The 24,296-nt window shown below is 40.8% G+C and overlaps 1 protein-coding gene and 1 long non-coding RNA gene across 7 annotated transcripts in view; both read right to left on the reverse strand.

Annotated features, from left to right (window-relative positions):
* The window catches only part of HIPK3 (homeodomain interacting protein kinase 3), a 114,240-nt gene that overhangs the window by 46,089 nt on the left and 43,855 nt on the right, over window positions 1-24,296 (reverse strand). For all 5 annotated transcript variants that reach the window (XM_075048178.1, XM_075048180.1, XM_075048181.1 and 2 more), the window contains one exon: window positions 14,729-15,824. In XM_075048178.1, the coding sequence (XP_074904279.1) occupies window positions 14,729-15,824 (1,096 nt within the window). The remainder of the gene's footprint in view (window positions 1-14,728; window positions 15,825-24,296) is intronic.
* On the reverse strand, window positions 3,244-7,086 carry LOC142040360 (uncharacterized). 2 transcript variants are annotated; one of them, XR_012653187.1, is made up of 3 exons: window positions 5,574-7,034; window positions 4,640-4,811; window positions 3,244-3,522 (listed from the first exon to the last, which is right to left on the reverse strand). It is a non-coding gene; the product is annotated as an uncharacterized LOC142040360 (long non-coding RNA). The 2 variants fall into 2 exon arrangements; XR_012653186.1 differs by lacking the exon at window positions 3,244-3,522 and adding an exon at window positions 7,049-7,086 and having other exon boundaries at window positions 3,530-4,811; window positions 5,574-5,803.

Raw genomic sequence — 24,296 nt, forward strand, 5'->3', positions numbered from 1 at the left:
CTTATTTCTTCTTATCGCCGGAGTTTCTTGCATCACCCATTTCAGAACTGTGACTGCAGGCAACCAGATGTCCCCTCCAACAAGCTGGTCACGGTCCATCTTCAAAACACGTGCTTTCGCTTCTCCTCAGCTCCCCACTGGAAAGTTACAGATGCAACATACACAGAGAAACTTCAGAGATTTATCTGTAACCATTCTCTAAAGATGAATGAAAAAGTCAAAGAAAATATTCAAAGAATCTTTAAGAAGAACTACACTGACACAGTCTTGTGCAGAAGAAAAATTAAGCTACGTCACTATAACTTAAAAACTGAAGAATGAATCCACTCAGATGACCGCCCTTAAACTACAGAATACTTGTACTTTTTGATTCGCTAATACACACTAGCCTGTGCAGTGCCTTTCATTTTTGCTCTCACCTCAAACCCTGTGAGTTGCTTGACAAACCCTTAAATTTGCCTCACAAGAGAGAGTTCTTAAGGCACAGCCCCAGAAAAAAACTAAGATAAGGGAAAAATGTTCGAAAATATCTTTACAAACTTCTGAAGCAAAGCCGAAATCAAAGCACAGCAGCAAGGGGAAACGAGTTGTTGCATCCCACTTTATGCATGCTTAAGACACAAAAGCGATGTCATTCATGAACATAAAAGACTGAGGGCAAGCATGCATGTAATATGTGGTGGGGGGATGTATAAATAAAACACAACCACACCACCATATATAGCAGCCTTTCACATTATTTAAGCAACTAGAAATTAACGCACTAGCTTTCTACAAGGTACACATTTCGGTACGCAGTCCCTGGCTCCCCAGATGGCATGCATTAGCAGAATGCTGCGGAATGGCGCTGGAAGCAGCCGGGGGTCCAGCCCCACACCAGCCACCCGCTCCCGTGTGGGCGGGCGGCTTTCTGCTTCCTCCTCCTCCTCCTCCTCTCGCTCCAGCACCGCGCCGGTTCCCATTCCCTTCTGCGCCAAGTACAGGGACTGGGCTCTTCCGAAGCCACCCCGAAGATGCCCGACGCGCTGTGCCCTGGCGCCCGTTGGAGCATGCCACAGGCGGGCTGCGTCGCCTGCTTCCCGAAGCAATTCGGGAAACCACCGAAATCACCAAAGTCACCGACCCTGCGGTGACCCAACGCACCTCCCCTGGGGCGTCCGCCTGGCACACGCCATCGGAAACCCAAAACAAGCACCGCGCACAAACTAGGAAATCGCCAAGTCTTCTGGGTCAGGAGGGGGAACAGCACTAATTACAAAGTAATTAGCTTTTAGTAGAAGTTTAATTCTGTCAGTAAGGAAGAGGAAGGGCTGAGGTTACTGTTCTGCATTTGGTATTCCTAATTCATGTAACACTGTCTTCTGCGAAATGGTTCAAGTTGATACAGATTATTTATCTTGGGGGAATATGACCTATATACACGGGTTAACTAAATGATTTAACGGGTATTACACCAGCATTATTTCATACAAGCCTGCAAGAGTCAGCCAGTGGTCTCGCATAAGCTCAATCCTCCGTGCACACAGAATGAAAATGCTGAAGTGTCAGAAGATAGCTACACAACAGGAAACCGCAACAGGCATGACCTCCATCCGATCCAGTAAATCTGCATTAAATATCAGACTAAGTTGGGGGGCTTCTCTTTTAAATTTACACCAGATACCGCTACATTAGAACAGGGCGGGGAAAAGTAATTTGATAATATTTATACACAGGCTAATAATGATGCTAGAGAGAGAAATATAAATAAAAAGGTGGTTCTCATATGTAAATGCTTAATAATCATAGCCAACTCAACCTCAGAACAACCAGAGATGAAGCAAAATAAAATTAGTGCTAATTAGGTTTAGGCAATCCTGAAGTTGTTCTTTCAGGAAGGCAACTGCATGGCTACAAACCGACGATCCCAAACGGCACGTGGCACCGCTCCATCAGCAACCATCCCTGGGGGACAGTAACTCAGAGGGCAGGCTGGAGGACTCGGGCACTAACGACACGCTAATTCCCGATTATCCTATGTATATCTATGTAATACCCTACAGGGTTGCGGTTTTTTTCCCTTGTGGAATATCTGTCAGTTTCTTAACTTTTTTGGTAGGTTTTTAACAGCTGAACAACTGCTGCCTTTATTAAACACTAGGTTAAACAGGAAAATTACACAGAGCAAGACAATACTAGGGACATAAATGGTGCTGGTCGTGAAAAAACAGGTTTCTGTCAACTCAGTGAGAGAAGAAACTCATACAGTTCATCTACTGGTAAGGCAGAGAGACCAGTAAAGAAACAGCAAGAAATAAACTTCAGCATCAGTTAAGCATTTGACTTTTGTTAGTCTCACCCTGCAGAAATTACTCAGCATAATCAGACAGACATCAACTTTAACTACAGAGCTTTCCCAGCTACTTTGCACGTACAGGAAATCTTTTAAGAATACTTTCGTAGTGGAATTTGTTGAAATAATTCAAGGCTAGATGAAAACCAAAGCACAGTCAGAAGCCATACCGTATAATCTACAAATTATATCCTGCTGTTCTACTTTCTAGGGCTCTTGTTACGAAAGTGCTGAGGCCCTCTTCTGCACTTCTAGCTACTCTGGAAGAGAGGTAAAGTGTCCAAAACCGGCTGCATCTCCACACAACACCGTGTCCAGCGTGATTGTCTCATGATGGGAACAGCAAATAAATCAGTGCACAGACCCCATCCTGCAATCCCCTGTGCTACTGCAGAAGCAGAGCAGCAGCTGGAGGTCTCTCCAGCCCTGCTATCAAAACCTACAGTATAGCCTCTGGATTTGCCGTACGACAAAGTCCAAACCCCATGAACTACAGCCACTTCACTGAACTGAGAAACTTGGCCACGTCAAAGATGCAGAAGACGTTTTAAATGCACCTCAGAAACCATTCTTACGGCGAGGAGGGGACAGGTGTGTGGAAATACTGTTGAAAATTTCAAGATGTCAAAAACACTCTTAACAAAACACGCATAGCCAAATAGCATACTTTATATTAAGTAATACACAAAGGATCTTGAGCTAAAACAATACTGGTTGGCAAGAAGTGAGAAAATTAACAGATCAAAATTTTAAAGAGTACTCGGGTTCAAAAAAAGCACTCAGTACAACAACCAGTGCTACTATTGCATTACTCGTGTTTTTTACTTTTGACATTGGACCTTTTTGGCAAGTATCATTAAGTGTTACTACCAATTTGCAACCTACAGCATACCCTAAAATCTCAAAGCAATTTTAAAAATAATGAAGTTTTTCAGTTGTTAAAACTACAGCAGCACACAGTTTAAAAGCTTCATATAGTACTACATTTATATAAAAAGCCTTGTACATAAGTGATGTAATGTATGCAGTTTTTCAAAGAAGTTATGAAATGCACACATCCAAAAGTTATTGGGGAAGTAAGTTTTATTAAGAAAAAGTAATAAAAATAATGAAAAAAACTGTTCCAATTCAATTCCTAGAATCAACTTAGGAAAACTAGAAGACATTTTGAAGTCATATCAGTTTTGAACCTGCAACATCAAAAAAAAAAAAAAAAAGTTCAGTTGTGTTCTATATGTATTTATATATACACACACAGAATACTGATACTGTTGCTAAAGGAACAGGTGGGGTTTTTTCCCAAGATTACCTACATGCACTACACTTGAAACAATAAAGCATACTCTCATGAAAGATTTCATCGTGAAGTATCTGGTGTTCTTAATATTTTGAACACTTAGTATTGAATAACTGACTACAGGGTGAGAGCCTATCGCTCTCAAAAATACCCAATAAGGCATTCAAATTACTGATAAAAATTCAACTACAGAGCAATTCTGAATTAAGGGAACCATGCACCGAGATACTTTGTGAGAGATTGCTGCGCTGTCCTGGGACAACAGAAACATCCTTGGCACTTAGAGAGGGGAAAACGGCAACATTTACTATAGACCTTAGAGCCCAGAACAAAATTCCACAAACATTCCGTTTTTAACACCAAGAAAGCTTCTTGTGCAAGCAAACTTCACTGGCTACATCTCAGTTACACGCAAACAGCCCAACTGGCAAACTGCTCTGTTTCACTGCTTTCGGTAGTTTTAAATACGGTAGGCTCAGCACAGCATACACCATGAAGGTGAGAGTGAGAAATCCTGAATCTCATGGAGCATTCGATACGAGTTTAACAGAGAAATGAGAACAGGTTTGCCTGCTCTGAAGATGCACTGTGACTATCTTCTTTTCCCTTCAAAGACCAAGGGCTTCATAGCCAGGGTCATACACTGCTGCAATCCAGATCATGTAGTGTATTTTACAGAATATGTACTCATTTACTGTTGATACAAAATTCCAGATAACATGCATTTCCAAATAAGCTATTTTTAATAATTTATCCTTGAAGTACATATTGTGCACTGAGAAAAACATTCTGGTCATAATTCTGAATTTATCTTTATGTCTAGTAAACAAAGATTAGACTTTTAGAAGCACAAGGAAATTAAGTGAACCCAAATGTATTCTGAATTTACTGTCGTTTAAGTGAGCTTTCACCAAGAAGCATGGATGCAGTTGTTTTTCCATTACTTAACAGGCCTAACAGTCAGATTTTGGTGTTAAGACACGAGAGCTGAAGTCCACCTGCAGTCGTACCATGGCATACAAGCCGAACACCACCACAGGGACAGAAGACGACGCTTCCCACCGTCCATCGTCCGTGGAGGCTTAGTACTACTAGCTCGTGCTTCTGCCCACCTCCAACAGCGAGCACGTGGGGCAGAAGGCCATAGCATTGCCCCCTCTCCCACATACTTTGCACCTATGCCTGCAGGGAAATTCAAAGTTTTACTAAGTGCTTCATAGGGATAGAAACAATTTTCCTGTTCTCCCCACCAGCATGACCTCGTCTGCATAAAGACTCACCTACTTGCACACAAGTACTACTGGTTTAAATTACATTATGCCTGCCCTTCAATCAACTGTTGCTGTCCCATTACCAAGAAACCAAGATTTTTAAGCACAATGACACTTCACATATTCTTAAGGTAACATCATCGTTTCAAAATGCAACTGCTTGAAAATCTTATCTGTGAAATGTTTTTGGCTTGCTTCCCCCAGCGTCCTAATCCAATTTCACTTGTTAGAAGGTATTTTATTAACAGTCTAAACAAAAATCCCTCCAAAATATTATATAGCACTGTAGGATCAAGGACCTTCAAACATACAGGATAAAATTTTACAATATGGACATTTCAGGCAACTTATTTTCATATGAATTTTACCTAATTACATCCCAAATACCTATTTTTACGTCAGACACCTCTACCACTTTCCAATTAATGCCAGAATTCACAAGAGGGTTTTTTTTTCTTGTCACTGGCTTGGTCTTTTTAATCACAATGGTATTTTACTGCTGGGTTTGGCCTGAACCAGCATGAGTGTTGTATGTTCTAAATGTGCCCACATTATCTATTATTTGCACTTGTTCAACCTGCTTGATTTTCGCATCATTGAGGCAGTTTGACTTCTGCAGCTAATGGGATGAGCCCCCAGCTGTGGTTCATCCTCTCCTTCTCCCAGGCTGTACCTGCAGAGCAGCAGCTCAGCCAATTTTTGTGTACGCAACTCTGCAGAAGACTTCGTGCCCCACGCGTCTGCTTCATCCTCTTCACTCGTGTTGGATGCCGTGAGCTGATGCAGAAGGCAGCCTTCACCCACAAAACAGCTCTCCTTCGAAGACAAGGGTGCCAGATGGAAGAGCCAGGGGCTGATGTAAAGGCTTTGCTTTCAATCACGTTGATTTACATCTAGTACTACCTGCTCTTACAACAGAAATACACAGCCATATTTTCAAAACAGGTACAGTGGCAGCAGTTAGACACAGTATCTACAAATACAGAGTTGTAGCTACCGCTGATATTTTCTGCAATTAAGAGCTGATATTTTCTGCAATTAAGATATCCAATATATCCAAACTCATGTACACACAGACATATGATGAACAAATCTTTGTAACATAAATATCAGTGCGGAGAAAAAAAGGATCACATTTCAGTAGATCTATTTTAATGTGTGAAAAATAAAAACTGTTTTCCAAAACTTTAGCCATCACAAGCTCAAGTCTACCATTCAACCCCAAAAAACTGAAATACAGCAAGAACCAAGAGCTCTTTTGCTTTCAAGATTATGAAAGAATCTCCCTTCTGTTCAAACCAAAGCAGTCTAAAGACCATCTGAACTCCGATTTAAGTTGTTGCTCCAACCATCACTATTAATTTCAAATCTGGGCTGACATTAGTAGACTCTCAAGCAGGTACATGGTACCTTCAAATGCTTCATGTGTTTTCCTGGTTTACATTACTCAGAAAATCTCTAGCTCAGAAAAACAACCAGCTCAAAGGCTGGCTGCCATTTCATCCACTCCCATCCCCACGATACTCCTCTGGATCTTCAGGGAGGATTTAAAAAAAAAAAAAAAAAAGTTGCAAATTTACAGTAACTCTGCCTTTTTTTTTTTTTTTTTTAACAGCATAGGAAAAAAACCAAAACCACAAAACCAAACACCCCCCCAAACCAAACAAAAACACCCCTACCAAAAAATCTAATCTTATTTTCTGCTTCTATGAACAGAGAATAATAAGGTATTAAGAGACCATGTTATGTTGACCAGAAAATAAAAAAATTGAAACTACATTTGTTATCAAATAGCTATATAAACATGAAGTTATGATGAGCTGAGATTGCCACTCCTGGAGGATACTTGTAATGGTTTTGGTTAGGTCCTAGTAATCTTGAAATAAGAGTTTAAAATAGGAAGTCAGCTAAACAATTAATGAACACTGTGCCAAAAGTGCAAACAAAATCTTGTCAAATCAAAGCAATTTGTTCACAGGCACAAGCCACAAAAGCTTAACTTGACATTAAGTTCTGTCGCTCAGATAAGAAAATAAACCAGCAATCACAGCCCTGCAACTTTGAAGGGGGGGGGGAGGAATAAAATTTAAGCGTCCTAATTCACTTGTAAAAGCAATTCCACATTATTACGACTCTTTTCTTACATACACTGCTGACAGTAACCACGCTCACAAATACAGCAGCTGAGTTTGAACACGCTGACCTTGAGCAAGCAAATGACCTTAGCAGCATGTACTTCTGGCTTATTTCATTGCAACAGTGAAACAGCCTCACCATCTATAGTAGTCTAAAGTCTCTGGCCACCACCCCTGACTATTTTAAGATATCCCAATACACTTCAGTGATGCACAGTTCAAAGTGATAGAATAACATCTGCTAGCATGTTGAAGTGCAAGTTGTTTACGTAGGCATTTTTAGCTTGTTCTCATACTGCGCTTCCCTAACTGACAGAAAACTCGATTTATTAACAGAGCTTTGCTTCCTGTTTAAACATCTAAAACCCAAAATTGAAAAAAAAAAATTGAGCAAGAATTTAGGCATTGTGAAGGGAGAAAAACCAAGACGTCCCACTCTAGATAAAGCTAATTTAGAAACTTCAAGTATGTGACAGGAATGGGTGGACTTGAAAAAGCAGTTGCTTCCTGAGATGTCAATTTTGCACGACTTCTCTCCTTGGTCATCCCTATAAAGAAAATCTGTATTAAGATAGGTGTTTATTTGTATAGAAGTTTAACTGATATTTTAAACATATGTAAGTTGCATGTTGAGCTGATGTTAGGAGAAGATAATCGACAAGTTACTCAGATACAATGGATGTGTTACTCACTGAGTCATAATAACCCACCCTGCTGACAATCCTAACCTACAAAAAGAAAACATCCAATTTAACAAAAACAGTCTGTGAAGGTACTGTCAGCCTGTGTTCTCTGGAGTCCCTGGAGTGACAAGGACATCTAATCAAGTAGATTACAAAGGCCAGTGAGAAAACAAGCCTCTCCAGAAATTTACAGCCCTGAGAATTTTTTCTAATTTTGAAGGAATGTGTTTAAGAAAGAAGGAGAACAACAGATCAAATAAATTTCATAAATTTGAGGGGGAAAAAAACAGCATAAGCTCTTGGTGGTTTATTCTGAAACTAAGTATGAAGCTGAAAGAGTCATAAATGAAAAGCTGTCCTAGTGCAACAGCCTCAGAGCACGCACATAGCCCTCGCTACATCCCAGCCCACGGGCAAAAATTAAGCCACAGAACTCAATTACTTTATTCTTTTTCCAAACCCCTTTAAAGCAGAAGGGATCACACCAGCTCATATCACTTTTCTGAGCTGCAGCAGAACTGACTGGGCAAGCAAAACCACTGTCAGGACCACAGGACACCATGGTTACCACTCTTCCTCCATCCTCCCTGATTCCTCGTGGAAGAGGAGGGTAAGAGGAGGAGAGGGGGAAAAGCCTGCTCTCATCCAACAGGAATACATCCAACAGCGATTTTTCCATCTCTCTGAGCTCCGCCACAACACTAGTGACATTTGGCATTTTGTCTGGAACAACTCTGTTGATTAGCAACTATCCTTAGCTGGAAGGCTGGAGGGAGGATATCACTGTCCGATTCAGGAATGAGTTGACTCTACTGAGCGCATCTACTCACATCGTTCGCTTTTCCTTATGGGCACATTGCTGAATAACTAGGATCGTATTTAACTGCTGTCACCACCGGAGCAGAAAAACACTCCCATGCTACGAGCGTCCCTTAATAACCAGACACCTTCTATTCTGCCAGCATCACTCAAGTTGTCCGTCAGCCTACCGGGGGTTTAGATTGTGCCCCGTTTTATACAGAGATCAATTATATTACTTCCCATTAATTTCATTTTCCCAAACTAAACAGCAGTTTGCCTACAGACCGCTGGATGCCAAGAGGAGCATCCTTCCGTCAGGAAACTGAGTGCTTGTTCTTGAAACATATTTTCAGTCAAATTTTCAGCTGTACTCTAACAACAGTATAATCCGACACAGTATGATGAAGCAGATGTTTTCTTGGGAGACAGGAGGTGAAAGAGGAAACGCAGCCATCCAGGCAGCTACACAGGCAACTGGAGCAGCGACTGCTCAGCTCCCTTCGGAGGCTGTGCGTAAGGAGCTCACAACGAAGTTAACACACTCCTACACCTGCAACCGCTACTGTTAAGTCCATGATATTAGAAGGATTTTATGAATGGTGAGTTTTGTAAGGTTTAGTGAAGTCTCATTTTCAAAATCCTGTCTTTTAAGACGACAACCCCAAATTTAATCAACACGAAGGTGATTCCCCTTGAAAAAAAACACTTAAGCAGTAACTCCTCCCAACCAACAGCAAACCCTAGAAGTCACGAAGCTCTGCACACACAAACGCTGCTATACCTCTCCCTTACTGATCTATGCTCAACGTGCAACACAAACACGGCAATGCCTTTTATGAATTCAGCTGGTGTTACAGCCAAGCAACAAGTGGGAGAAGAAAAGCAGCCGAGGAGGAAGAAGCTTCATCATTGCAAAACCCTGCCACGTAGATGTTACCATTAGATGGAACCGTGCATCCTTTAAATACAGTTTTACCCACTCTGAACAACGGCTGAATGGTATGGGTGACAGTGATGTGCAGAAGACATCGCTGTCATGTGGATATTAGCTAAAACAGAACTCCTTAACCACTGGTGTTGCACACAGCTATTTCAAAAAGGGGAAATTATACACAGGTTTCAATTGAAATTTCTCTGGAAAAAAACTCCTGGGGGGAGTACCCCAAGAAAGAAGAGGTCTGCTGCAAAACAAGTCCTGAAGAGTAATCTCTGAACACAAAATGCTGAGAAGGCCATTGCTTCTCACAGCAACAGAAAAGAAAGTAACTCTGCTCTCTGAAGCAGATGGGCAGGACTACCTTGAGCATTCCAGATCACTTGACTCGTTCTTGAAGGTTACTGCTCCCTGGAGCCTGCCGTTCTGAAGCCCCTCTTCTTAGACCCGCTTCCCTAAACAAATATAACCTCAGGAGAGAGGCAAAGCAAAGGAAAATTACTTCCAGAGGGAAACACCACGCCCTGGGAAAACTTTCTGCCTCGCCAGATTAGCACAAGACACCAGACTTAGAAGAAATGTGTTGATTCCCCTCCTCCGCAGCCTGTACCATGCAATAAGTGGAAAAGAAGCTTTTGATTTTGTAGGCAGCACTCCCCTTTTTGTGATTTGGGGCACAGCTGACCAAACAGATGGCAACATACCTACCATACCATTTCCATATATGACAAAAGCTTGATCACCTATGCTGTATGTAAGGGTTTTTTTCTTTTCAAAATGTATACACTGCCTAGTTATTTACCTACTTAACCACTCATAAAAGGTCAACAGTCTTAACATGTGAGGCCAGCAGCAAAGAAAAGGCTTCAAATGCCAGATCTCTCTAGCCCACAGCTATTAAAATCCAGACCAGCATAAAACCAGCATGTAAGCACAGACACTGTCTTTTAGGAAAAGAGTATCCAGAAAAACATTTCATCCTTAAAAAAACCAAAAAATAATAATCTGTGACCTAAGACAGTGTATCATATCTATACTCCGACTTCTAGCAATATATAACAGCCAGGAGTTTACAAAAGGTAATGACATGTCAAAAAGTATTTTTATACTTGTTTTAACCATTTTCTTACTTTCTCTTTGCTTGACAAAGCTGAAACAGAAACAGGAAAACATCAAATCATTGTCACTTCATCCAGTTTGTCTCCATTTTTCTGCTTGTCTACACCCTTTTAAAATTCAGTTAATCTCACTTTTTTACGATCTCTTCTCATACAAAAAAGTACTGTAATGTCTCCAATAGTCACCATTATTTCACCTCTTCTTCCTGCTATAGACTAAGGTAAGTAAGGTAAGTCAGCCCATTATCCATTCCCCTAGCTGTATTATGTTCCCTGCCTTAAGTCCTAATCCTCTTATTACTTATTTTTCCAATTTGTTACTCACTTCCTACTTATGTAAAATACTGACACTAACATTCAAAATAAACACCATAATATTAGACTTTATGGCATTCTCCATTCTCGTGATAACTGAGTATAATAATTGAGATAATGACAGTCCCATGAACAAGGAAAAAAAAAAGCGGTGACAAGATCAGGAAAAAACCAACAACAACCACCCACCCTTTCTCTTTATTCACTTTTGCAACACTTCTCTATGGGTTTCTCTTGAGCATTCAACGTACGCCTCTACAGACACTGGTGGGCATACGCTTTCCATAGAGAAAGTGCAAACCTTATTCTTGAAAATTACCATGGCATAAGTTAAAGAGTGCTGCCAGAAATAACAGTTCCTCCCTTCTCCCCAGGCCACATCCTTCCCTCCTCACGCTGGCACAGGCACTCTGGCAGATGTGGGGTGAGAACGAGAACAAATGTCCCTCCAATCACTAATATTAGTATCACCCCTGGAGCACGACGGCACCGGCACCGCAGGGTTGAGAAGCAGCACCGCGACGCTGCGGGGATGCAGCTCCTTCCTCTCGACCTATGACGGTATTTAAGGGCACGTCTTCCCATCCTTTTCTAAGACCTCAGATTCTAAAACAGTCATTTTAAAACAAAATGTTTCCTCTTAATACCTTTTTCTTTAAATTCTTGGGCCTGGATGAGTGTTTTTGCACATCAGAAAAGGCCAGGTTCACATCACATTTACCTAGGAAATATCCAAATAAATGTCAAAGCAGTGTGTTGTGCCTGTCACTTGGTGAAGCAGTCTCATGCACTGTTAACTCCGACCACGCAAGGATCCCCACTGGTGAGAGTTACAGGTAAAGCTCATGACAAAACACACAGAGCTTAACATGGAAACAATTTTCAAAGATTGCACACAAGAATACAGATGGGATCACACTAATAAAAAGAGGTGCTGTAAGGAATGAGAGTTTTTTAAAAAACATTTCCAATTTGAACTCTAATTGGATTAATTTAGCTTGAAGCTTTAAATAAAGGTCTATTTAAACAAATGTTTTCTTGTTAAATAACCTAACTGAACACATAGCACCACTGTTGGGGCAGGACAGGGGGCGTGAAGCAGAGATTTCAACGTCCCAACTGCTGCTTGATTGTTTTAAAGGGTTTGTTTCAACATGTCGTAGTCAAAAAAGTCAAACTTACACTATCACTCCCACCCTTTTCTAATACAAAAAACATTTAAGTACAGTTATATTTTATGAAGTAGCTCCTTATTTGATTGTCAGGAAGCACAATCTCTTGCAAAATAAATTTCATCTCAATACAATACATTCTCTGAAGGCCCTTCTCATACCTCTTTAAGGCTTTTCTCTTCAAATTTCCCTGGCATCATCTATTTTGAGACGTTTTGGATCAAATCCCTATTTTCTGATATTATTTACACTAGCCAGGTGCTTCCAAAGCAATAAAAAAGAAAGTTTGAGAAACTGCATGCCAAGATACACAAAGTTAATTTGAATCACTCAACTGGTAGAAAGCCATGCATCCATGATGAAATCCAGCATGCTAAAATCCTTTTCAGAATTAAATCTTTTCAGAAGTAAACTTTCTGCTGAAAATAATTCTGTAGTATTTTTTTTTTCAAAATTAAGTCAGTTTCAAAATTATCTCAACCAATATTTAACTTAAACATAACATCAAAACTATTCAAGTAGATAGACCCTAACCTTTTTTCTTTTTTTATGTCCTTTTTACTTTCAAAAAAATGCTACTTTATAGAAGGATTATGAACTATACAAGATAAAAGAATATCATCTTCCACTGAACAGCCTGAATATTTACAAAGCACTTAAGTGCAACTTAGTAACACCAGAATTTTAGGTGCACATGTTATATGAGTCTATATGAATATCATTCAACATCATTGAGCCAGGACAAGCATACACACACCCATGAGTCTTATTCTTGGGGGGGCGGGACAGGGAACAGAATATTTTTGAACGTACATCCACAATGAACCCTATTTAGTTGCACTTCAGTGCATGTAACGTAATACAAGTATCCAAAATGCACACAAGGTGCCAAGGAGTTGCACATTGATCTTGCCAGCATACAGACCTGCTCAACCTAGTAAGCATGTCAAAATTCTATATAAAGTATAGGTGCAAAGGAACATCAACCCAAGTAAAACAAAACTACAGCTAAAATTTGTATGTAGGCAACTGAATAAGCACAACAATGCTATGTCTAATGAGCTATCTGAAACAGAAAAAAAAATTTGAAATGAGTTGGTCAAGAACGGAGTACTACAATGGACCACCCAGCCTGGCTGTCTACAGCCTCTCCCTTTGTCAGTTCTTGGGGAGGGAGGAGGGAGAAATGGCAATAGCTCATAATAACCTGTAATTGTTTCAATAAATAAACCCCCCAAATATGTAAGGAAGTATTCTTAGACCACGCATGGCAAGTATCTGCTGAATTACAAATCTGTACACAACAGGTGATGTTAAGATATTTGCACTTGTCTAGACCCTTGCAGAATTCATGCCGCCTTTTCAAGACTTGCATGTTTTTGTCCTGAGAAGCCCAAAAATACAGTTTCAACTCGTATACAGCTATTACACCAAAATTAACTCTCAAGTTACTTAATTTCTAATTTCCTCTTGTGCACATTTTTTTTGTAATGTGGGTATGCATCAGTTCTTATGGTTTCCCAATTTAGTTTTCTGTTGATGAACTTTCTGTAGTTTTTAAACCTTTACCTGCAGTTTGTAATTAAGTAATGGGAAAATGCAGGTGATGAATTAGAATATTTTTTATGAGCACTGTACATGAAATGTTCTTGTTTACAAGCTACAGTCAAATAACAGATTCTTCTGGCATGAGCTCCAATCACTAATTTCATCAACCCTAGAACTGCATTGCACAAGTTTTCACTTCCAAAATGAACAGCTGTAAAATATTTAAAATTTTCTTCAAATTACTCATTGTCCTAGTTTACTAGCTTTTTACTGAATTTGCAGAGACAGGCAATACCCAGGACATACTATTGCCAATGATGCAAAGCAGAACTGAAAAAGGTCTTCAACCAAGACAAGTTCAGCTTATAAAGAAAACAAAGGACCTCGGATGCTAAATAATAGTGGCTTTTCTATACCACACAGATTGGATAACTATACAAAGAAAGGATTAAAAAACAAAATCAGAAATAAACCTCCACTCTGAGGCCAATGAAGAATGCAACCATGTACCAAAATCACTTCAAATGCCTGCCTGGTATCACCTTAGATATTTAAGTATCCTATCACTCACTAACTCCAGAAGTTCACTGAAGTCCACAGCTGCTGAAGGCACTCAATCAGAATTGAGTTTATAAGAACTAGGCAAAATATTTACAAGTGCTGGAGAAAAACAGAAGGCATTTACATAATCTTTGGCAACAGGATATAAAAATATGGCACTTCTAGTACACTGTCCAGCTGCTTACAGCAAAAAAACCATCATGTTAGGAAGGCACGAAAGGCATCCTAATCAAGCAAGTGAAAGCTAAATTTTTTTTCTATTTTCCTTTTAAAAAGTCTCATCAGAGATCTCAAAATAACAGTAAGCGATGACTTTAGAGTGCAACACAAAACATACTTCTAGAAAAAAATAACACTATAAAAAAATTCAAAGCAAGTATTCACATTAAAAATGGTAACCAACCACTTAATCTCAGCATGGCCTCCATTCTTAGATGGTCCTTACATTTTCCAAATTATTCTTATTAGTTATGTGGAAGAGTAATTATTTAAGACATTAACTTTAATAAATGCTAAAACCTTGTTCCATTAAAAGTTAAAAACAAAGTAAAAGACACCTACCTGTAATACCGAGATTGTAAATAGGTTGAACAAATAGTCTTTGATACATGGCTGGCAGACCCAAAATCTATTACTTTAACCCGGTAAGGCTGCCGAACAGGATCCACCAACATAATGTTCTCTGGTTTGAGGTCAGCATGGATTAAACCCAGACTTTTTAGTTTTTTCAGTGCAGTGGCCACCTGTTGCAGAATAGGCCGAATTACTTTCAGTTGCAGAGGGCTGAATTTGTTTTGTTTCAGGAAGTCGTACAAATTCTGTTCCAACATCTCAAAAACCAGACAAGTATGGTTACGATGCTGGAAGCATTCGTAGGCTCTCACAAAGTTAAATTCATCAGCATTTTCAGTACTCAGTCTCGCTAATATGCTCACTTCTATTTGTCCTTGGCGTGCATACGAAGGATGATTCTTCAAAATTTTGATTGCCACAATCTCATTTGTCCCCCTTTTCCAGCACTTCACTACTTGTCCAAAGGTCCCTCGCCCAAGGAAATCAAGAACCTCATAAGTGTTTTTCACAGAGCACAATACCTCATGCTGTACTAACTGGTAATCTCCATCTCCGCTGGTACTACTTTGTTTTGAAGTTGCAGCCGTTGTCACAACCGTCACTGGGTTTCCTACGTTGGTTTGCAACATTGCAGGCAGAATGGAGAGTTCATCGACAATCTGCATCGTGCTGTTTTGATTATCCAGCTCTTCGCTCTTACGCTTCAATCCACATCGCTGGGGTCCTTCCAGGATATCTGATCGGCTGCCTTGCGTCCCAGTCCGAGGTGCCTCTAACTGAGCTTGCTGCGCCCGCGCTGCTAACGCTTTTGTAGCACCTGCAATATTTCTTAAAGCAACAGCATTTGACTGCAACAAAAAGTTCTGTCCTCGAGGTCTGTCAAATGGGTTTTTAGTCTGAAAGAAAGTACTAACCCTGTGGGGAGAAATTCCAAAGTTTTTACCATTCACATAGATTTGCGGGTAGGTTTTTTCGTGGTACACACAACTGCTTGGTTCTAGTTTGAGTTTCTTCACACTACAAAAGGCACTTGACTGGGTTTGATAAACATATGGTGGATAGACCAAGACTTGTGAGGCCATACCTACAGAGGGAGAGAGAGAAGAAAAAAGCGAGTGAGACTTCTGCATTCACATTTCCAAGCTTTGCAGCACCTTCCTCTTCTCAAAAAATCAGGACATGAGTATATTTTCCAAACGAGCTAGCCTGAAGTTATTTCATATTTAGTTTCTTATGGCCAACAGCAAGGTCCTCGTGCCTCCCCGACGTGCACACTTCAGCACCCAAGGACTGCAGCAGCAGCAGGTTACAGCAGTAAGTGCTTTTGCTGGTTGCACAGCGCAGGACTGAGACAGTCTGCAGCAGGCTGCTACTCGTAATTTTTCAAGTCGGGGAACTACCTTTGTGCTATTAAAAACTCAGCTTTCATGTAAAAACCCCAGCATTTCGACATACAAAAGGGCCATAGTGTTGAGTAACATAAGTTTAATAACCAATTTAAATACTTATCAATGAGGATGCAAAATAACTTAAAAGCTCTTAATTGTGAGCCAATGCTACTTGTTACACAAGGTATCTGACCTACTCATCATAAGCACCATCAGGCTTCTAAGAACAAACAGACAAATGACATAACTGTCAAAGCTCGAAGAATTTCACCGTGATGAAAGTGAAAGTGATCAAGCCATGTGATGGGACCCAAAATACCTTAGGGGAGTGTCTATGTTCACATAAACAATTGCAACTTTCCAGCTAAATTAAGATGTACAGTAATCTAACGCATTCATGAAAGGCAGGTGCTTTCTCTGAGTTATATACTGTCCCATGGCAGAATTTTGTGTATTAGTGACACAGTTATAGGGGGCAGAGGCACCAATATTTTTTTTTACCCCCCTTCAATTCAGATTTGGAAACTAAGTATTAGCCTCATACTTTCAGATATCCCTATTTCATGAGTTGGGCCATAGAAAACCTGCACTCTTAAGTAACCTGTTAAACTAAGTAAGTATAATGTTCTACAGGCCTACAAAATATGTCCCTGATCAAGATCATTTCTGAAAAATTGTAGGTAGAGAACTTATAATGACAGATTTCTCACAGAAAATTTATTTTCAAGTGAATGTGAAGAGAAGGAAAAGAATATTTTTTTATATATATTTTTCTATATCCTGCACGTATTTTCCATACATTTTTTAATATTTTTTTCTGCCAACACAATCAATTCTTTGCTAAGAGAGAAGTGAAAGTTAGAATAAAAGATTATGGATAATTTTAACTTTTGAATTCCCAGTAAGGCTGAGATCAAAATTTCAACCTGATTGACTCCACCTCCCTCGAGGCCATCACATTTTTGAAAGGCTACACCTGTGCAGCCTCTCAAAAGAACACCTGCACTTCAGAAATCAGTAACAAAGAACAGTTTTGCACAAGAGGAGGTGCTTTGCCAGCCTGGGAAGCCCCCGAGCACAGCAGCTCCGTTCTGCACAGCCTGTGTGATGGCGCAGGATTAGTCCCGCTGCCTCCCTGAACTTGTCCGTGACTCAGGACTCTAGCTCTGGAAAAGCTAGGAATTGTGGAAAGCAGGGCCACGAGAGTGTCCAGGGTCCTGCTCCACACTGTACCTCCCTTCCCCGGGCATGAAGCAGAGCGTTGGAGGGAGGATGACAATGGCAGCGGTACCTAGTCCGCACGTAGGATGAGGAATCTCAATTCCACTTTAAATAGCATAGACCTCACCTCTCGGATGCTGTACCTTCCAAATCTCGTCTCTGCACTGACCCTGCTCGGTACCCTTCCAGACCCGTCAAACACCAGCCTTAAACTTTTACGTCACGTAATGCTGAACACAAGAAAAATGCACTGGCTGGACCCCAGTGTAAATGACTACAAGGTTGCAGGGAAGTTATGGCTTGTACCAGTCCGATCAGCTCTCAGAGACAAACTGAATACCAATAATACTTTAATTAAATCACTTTTTCATACCAAGCATATGAAGATTCTGGCAATAGGTATTTAAATTGCAGATGATTCACATAAAACTTGAGCCAGACATTGCAATGACTCTGATCAAACGAAAACTAACCAAACGCACAGCATAATAATTCTGAAGCTGTGATTTGATTTATGCAAATTAACATTTAAACATCTTAAGAGCGATTAAAATAATCATACCACCACCTCAGTTTAGCATCCTATAATGTTTTTTGCCCCAGCAGCAGAAGAAAACTTCAAAGCCCTTTCCTTTCCAAAGCCGTCTGCCCACAGCCGGACAATGTAGAAAGCTGGAGACCGCCGGCAGCAAGGCCCTCTCACCGCCAAACATTACGGGACTGCCACTGGCCTCCTGCTCCACGCCAAGGATTTAAGACTAACACTCAATCTCAAAACACAGGCAAAAATTTTCCAAGTTCTTAAATTCTCTCCTATATAACACACCCCACTACAAAGTGCCTGGTACACAGCATAAGCATATTATTGACTATGGGACTTACCCTCTTTTCTATGATTATCATATTTAAATGAATCATTTATCCTGATCACATTACTCAGAGCTCCAAAATCAACCCTCACGGACCACCCCAGAGCACACATCCATCCAAGCCTACTTGGAGCTTCCAGTGCCACCTGCACAGCTCAGGCCAAGCCAAACCTTCTGTCAGCAGCCTACTGTTCCTCCGGTTCTTCTGGGATGACTCAAATACCAGATTTGCCACATTTACTTCAAAGACACTAAAGTCTCAAAATAGCGGCTTGGGGTTTTTTTCTTAATATCCTTTCAAGGTTCCGCTTGCTTTTTCACCAGAATCCCCACTTACACCACATGCATGTGCACAAGAGACAAAAAACATTCCATTTCAAAAAACTTTTACACTTCAAAAGTAAAGAAACTCTCCCTCTTTTTAAAGTAACGCTACTGGATTATCCCACAGTTTGATCCGACAGGAGAGCTCAGATGCCCAGCATCACCTCTGCGACTCGGAGACAAATACAAACGCCGAGCAGACCCAGGAGCGTGACCACACCGTAAGCCCCAGGGCAGACCCAGGTCCAGCGCGAGCAGCCGAGGCTGTGCCGCCCCACAAGAAGGAGCCGGGACGCCTGAGCCACAGGCAAGAAGCTTGCTAAGCTGCAGCAGCCCCAGCAGGTCCACTCGTCCTGGATCTGCGGTAACCAAACAGCAAATGTCTCGCTTGGTTTAACTTCTGAAGAAGGTATTTGCCTATCTAAGTGTGTTGCCAAAGCTGATAGCGTGAAATCTAGATGATTACTTCGAAAAAGCAATGATAAACCTACACTGCAATTAAGGAGGTTTTCTGAAGACAGGACAACCCAGTGAGGGGGAGAACAGTCCTCTAGTATGGCCAGAGGACCAGTTGAATCCTTACCTGAGCCTGTTGGGAACACTGGTGTTCAAAAACATCCAAGTTTTCTATAGCTCATACTATTCAAACCAGTCCAGAAGGACTGGAAGCACATAGTCCCAGCTTTCCCTTTAACATTAATTTTGGCTGGATGAGAAAAACTAGTCTATCATCTTTTGGGGTTTGTCTGTTTCTTACAGGCTTAACTCCATGACCCTGAACTCTGACCACAGTAACAGCTCTGTTCTCAGATAAGAAGCATTTATTGAGTTATTATGAGAATGTTTTTAGCAACTCCAAGAAAAAAAAAAAAATTAAGCACTAAATAAAAGAGATGACATACGCTGGGAGAACCACCTTTGATGCAATCATGACAGACTGAACTAAAAAAAATCAAATTTTACTCTAGAAGAGTAAAAATGGTCTTAGAGCTCTTGTACGTGCATCTAACTTCTTACCTTCCCCTAAACACTTCTCTTTTACCCCATTATTTTGTCTTTTTTTTCAAACATATACTTCAAGATGCAATCTCATTTGGAAAAGCTACAGTATCTTCATATAACCAATGAATAAGGTGTTCGCACGAAATGGCACATTAAAATCCGACAACAACCTACACCTGAGACTGCCCACAAACCTCTGCCATGCACTCATACGCAGTGCTCAAAAGTCACGTCAGACAGGAGCACACTCCTTACTATACATTAACATATATGCAACAAAGTACACCAGAACAGCATGTAACTATCCAATACAAGGAGCTGCTGGAGGTCTTTGCTTTGAGAAGCAAAGTTAATTAATAGAATTGATTTCCCCCCCACCCAGATGAAAACCCAGCCCCCCACCCAGACAGCAGAGCTGCAAAACAAACCTTGAAGAGAAAAGGAAAATACCCCAATACCTCTACTATAACAGCATTGCCACGTTGTGGGGGCTTTTTTGTTGGTTTGGGAGGCGGGGGGGCATGGTTTGGTTGGGTTGGTTTTTTTTTTTTCTGGAGTTTGTTTTTGGGGTTGTTGGGGGGGAGGTTTGTGGGGTTTGGGTTTGTCTGTTTGGGTTTTTTTTTCACTATTTTGAGGGATTCAGGTTACAATATAATCCTGTTGATAGCTACACAGGAAAGAGTAAAGAGTTACTGTGTTGCAGGGGTTTGGGGGTTGTGGTTTTTTAAGCAGGTCTTCTGCTAAAAGAGAATACTACCTGTGCATTTTCACCTACCACACAGTGGATCTTTCTCCCCCCTGCCTTCACAAATCATTTCACTGAGCTTATAAATCTTTCTGCACATTTCTCATCAAGACTACTCTTGCTTCCTCATACAAACCGAAGCTTGTCAGACTATATCTTCATTAACAAGTCCTGCAGCACAAGAGAAGGATGTGTAGAGCAAAGCAGCTGGTGCTAAAGGAAAGAAAAACCTCATTCTGTGCTCATTTCAGGGAGGTTACTTGAGCCTGAACACTCACGAGCAGCTGGCACACATCTTCCAGTTAAATTCAATTTAAAATAAAAACGGAATGTATGCACTACAAGACCACTCCAGGGTGCAAACCAAAGCAGAGTAAGCAAAACCATCAGAAGATGGACTGAAAATCCCCAGGTGATGTACCACTGGCAGCCTCTGGCTACTCACGTAGCTTCAGACTCAATTTTCAGTTTGAGCCTTGGAGAAGTCTGTCCATTCCCTCTACAGACATTTTTAAGGCCCTCTTCTCCTTCCCCAAGGAAGGAGTTCTCTGGAGTTCTCCAGCTTGCTTTGCTCCAATACTGAGGTTGCTGCATCCTGCCTCACCGTGCCAGATGCTGCTAGTGAATACTGCAGGGGATGTGGAAAAGGAAGACTGTCTTGAGACAGCTACCAACTATTATTACCTCTAGATAGGCTCCCTTCGAAGGAAATGAGTCTTCTTGGCTCAAACTTTGAAGCAGAGAGAACTGGGAAGTCTACACTTAGGTTATTAAACATTAAGTTATACAAAATGTGTGAATTGTGATCTGAGACTGTGAATTCTGTGCTTCTGAAGAAGGTATGCACAAAGTAATGAAGTACACACATTTTAAATAAGTAAATTTATTGTTTATTCATTTAAATAAATGATTAAATATGTTTTCACAAAGTAATGACAATAAACAGGAGGTGCTTCACAGTTTACCCCCCCCCGTCAAGCTTCTCTCTACAGAAACTGAATAGAGAACTCAGTGAAATGGAGCACCTCTGCTAATGTGTTGCTAATGTTCACCTAACTGTAACAATGCTCTTTATTAGATTCTTAAAATTACATCTCCAGCCCTCTCAAGCAGTTCTAGGCAAATTCATAAACACAACCAATTTGGCAGACTAACAACCTTGAGAAGCACAGGCTGTTCCAGGCCTGACCACTATTAATAATTAACTATAAATTGATATTTCCTCATGACAGAGTAAGGGGGGGTGTGCAGCAGAGTAACAAGTTAGTAAGACCACTGCAGCACAGCTGAAGAAAAATTTCCACACTACGCCCTGAATTCTTCCGCAAAATAAACAGCCCCTTTTAACTGCCCCAAGAACTGCAATCACTATGTTGTTGCTGTTGTGGTAAAATCCCCAGCAGGCAAAGCCTAACCAGTGGCAACCACCTAATATTATAGTTACAATTTAACTCAAGAAAACTTGTTTTCCAACTTCTTTCAAACCTCCATTGGTGAGAACCCATTCAAACACACTCACGCCCTTCTTGCAGTGCAGCTGGACATCAAGGGAGCCCTCTAAAAAGCTCAGTAACTTCCAGCAAATGCACAAGCTGAGCAGTAGCACTTAGTAAGTGTTTTATTTACATTATGCATCACTGAAAACACCACAAGGATGCTAACTGTCATTTTTTCCAGGTAAAAAAAATTGTTCTTTTTATATTAGACGCCGCCCAACTTTTCAAGTTATTTAGCAAATACAAAGCTGAAGTAGTTGCCCTCTCTTCCCCCCCAGAAGAAACCTGATTACTGGTAGCAGCAGCACCTCTGTGTTATTGTTTATTTTGGATACATCGCTGAACAGGCTGTACTGATGTGAGCACTTTCATACCCATGAACTGTTCACCCTGAGGAATTCCCTTACTCCAGCTGTACGATTCATAACAAAGCACTGGCAACTGAGGTTTCTTGCAGTTTATAAAGGACAAAGCATCTACAGAAAGTACAAAGAGTTAAGAGATACAAGCCCAGAGAACCCCACCCCCCGGCCACCTTGAAACCAGCTCTGCCAACAGATCTCTGACCCATGGAAGGGAGGGAGTGGAGCAAAGGAGAAAGCACTGAGCAGTTTCAAGTTAACACGTGCCATATGAATCGTTTCCTCGCATAACCACGGAGGCAATTCTGGACATGAAGTGCACGGGCACACACAGACTCCACCACAGCGAACAGCGAGATGCAGAGGCAGCGCTGATGATAGCCCACCAAAGCAGCCAACACCCAGTTCTACGGGTCGCTACCAGAGACCCAGAAGTTTAATGACAATAGCAATGATTACAATCTTTGATTAAAACACGAGATATTTCAGAGCTCGGGAAATTTTGGCCCATCATACACCAACAAAATTAAGCTAAGCCAGTGGTAGCCTTTGCCTGACGTGAAACCTCAGTCCTGCACAGATGAGTTGAGGCTGGAAGGGCAGAGGTTGGTTCCAAGCTTGGAGAGAGTCTTAGTGGGAAGCGAACAATAAAGTGACCCAATTTTGCAGTTGTAAAATGTAGTTACTAGCCACCTAAGAAAAATGTTACAGGGCTGACTTTAGATTTCTGCAACATTTGAGATATTTTTAATCGGATGCTACCAATGTTGCATTGATACCAGAAACTGAAAATATAAGTTCATTTAAGTGTGATGTGAGCTAGTCTCAATTGCACCATTGTCTCAATACTTGGAAACAGAACTGACGCCATACACTGAACACAAACGTATTTTACATAAAATATCAGAGTGAACTCCTATGACTCAACGCTGTCATTCGTACAAGTAGCAGTAGCAAAGAATACAATTGCTATATTCATATTTTCCACAAATATCAAAAGCTAAATCTTGTGATGCCAATATGACTGCAATCATAGTTAAAAAGACAAATGGAATAATACTTCAAGCATTTATTTTTCCGCTGGGCAAGAAGCTGTTACGCAACTGAAAAGAAAGCACAAGCAGCGCAGTATCGGCCACCAGCCCCGAATGAGAGCATGCTCTCCAAATCAGAATGTGCCACCATCAACACAAACGGCGCATTTCAACCAGCCGGGGCTTCGCCAGCCTAATCTCTTCTTTTAAAAGACTAATTCTTTTTGAACCTGAAAACAGTAGGCACACTGAAATAAAAATCCCTAACAGTGGTGTTTAGGAGAGCCCACACCTTCGAGTTCTGCACGACAGTACAGTGCTGAAGGGATGTATTCAAACTCCTGCTACTGTCTGACACTCTTCAATGCGGTAAGGGGGATCAAGAAGAGTAGAGAGGTAGGACATAAACCCATGCTTTTTCCATTGCTGTACGTATTCCAAAAGATTCTGCCACCTTTCCTAAAGTAGAAATAAAATTTCATAGAGGGGTTTAGCTCAAAATACCTGTTGGTAAACCACCTGTTCGTATGCTGCTTTTTAAAAACAAACAAACAAACAAACAAACAAAAAAACCCCTCTCCCTTAACAAACACATATGCCATTTTTCTTTCTTATGTCCAGCCATTTTATTTTGATTTCATTGCTTAACTTCGCATTCTTAGTCTGCTGGGCTTTTGTTAGAATTAGAAGCGGAACAGCCCAGCTAAGAAATTTATTTAGAAGTTTCATTTTAGAATAGCTCTAGACAATATCAAATGCAGCTCCTATAAGAATATAAATTTACATGCCTATTTTCATCATTGCTACTTCACCTTCATAGAATGGCTGGCATGCCGGAACATCTGCATGCCCACAAAGGGGTCCTACTTACATAAAGTTGATTCTTCATCAAGTCCTCTAAACTACTCAAGGAGGAGGAGGTTTGTTCAAAATTATCTTTCTCCCTCTTATTATAAAAGATTTTCAGCTGGACAAAGCACACATCAGAAGAGCGATGCAAAATTACTGTTCTCCCCACAGGACTTACACATTAAGTTTGCAACAGCACAGACACAAATAACCTGTTGAGCGCAATAAGTCTGACATGATGTAAAAAATTTCCAAATCAGGGTCTA

The sequence above is a fragment of the Buteo buteo genome, chromosome 16 (assembly GCF_964188355.1).
Source record: "Buteo buteo chromosome 16, bButBut1.hap1.1, whole genome shotgun sequence".
Classification (NCBI taxonomy): domain Eukaryota; kingdom Metazoa; phylum Chordata; class Aves; order Accipitriformes; family Accipitridae; genus Buteo; species Buteo buteo.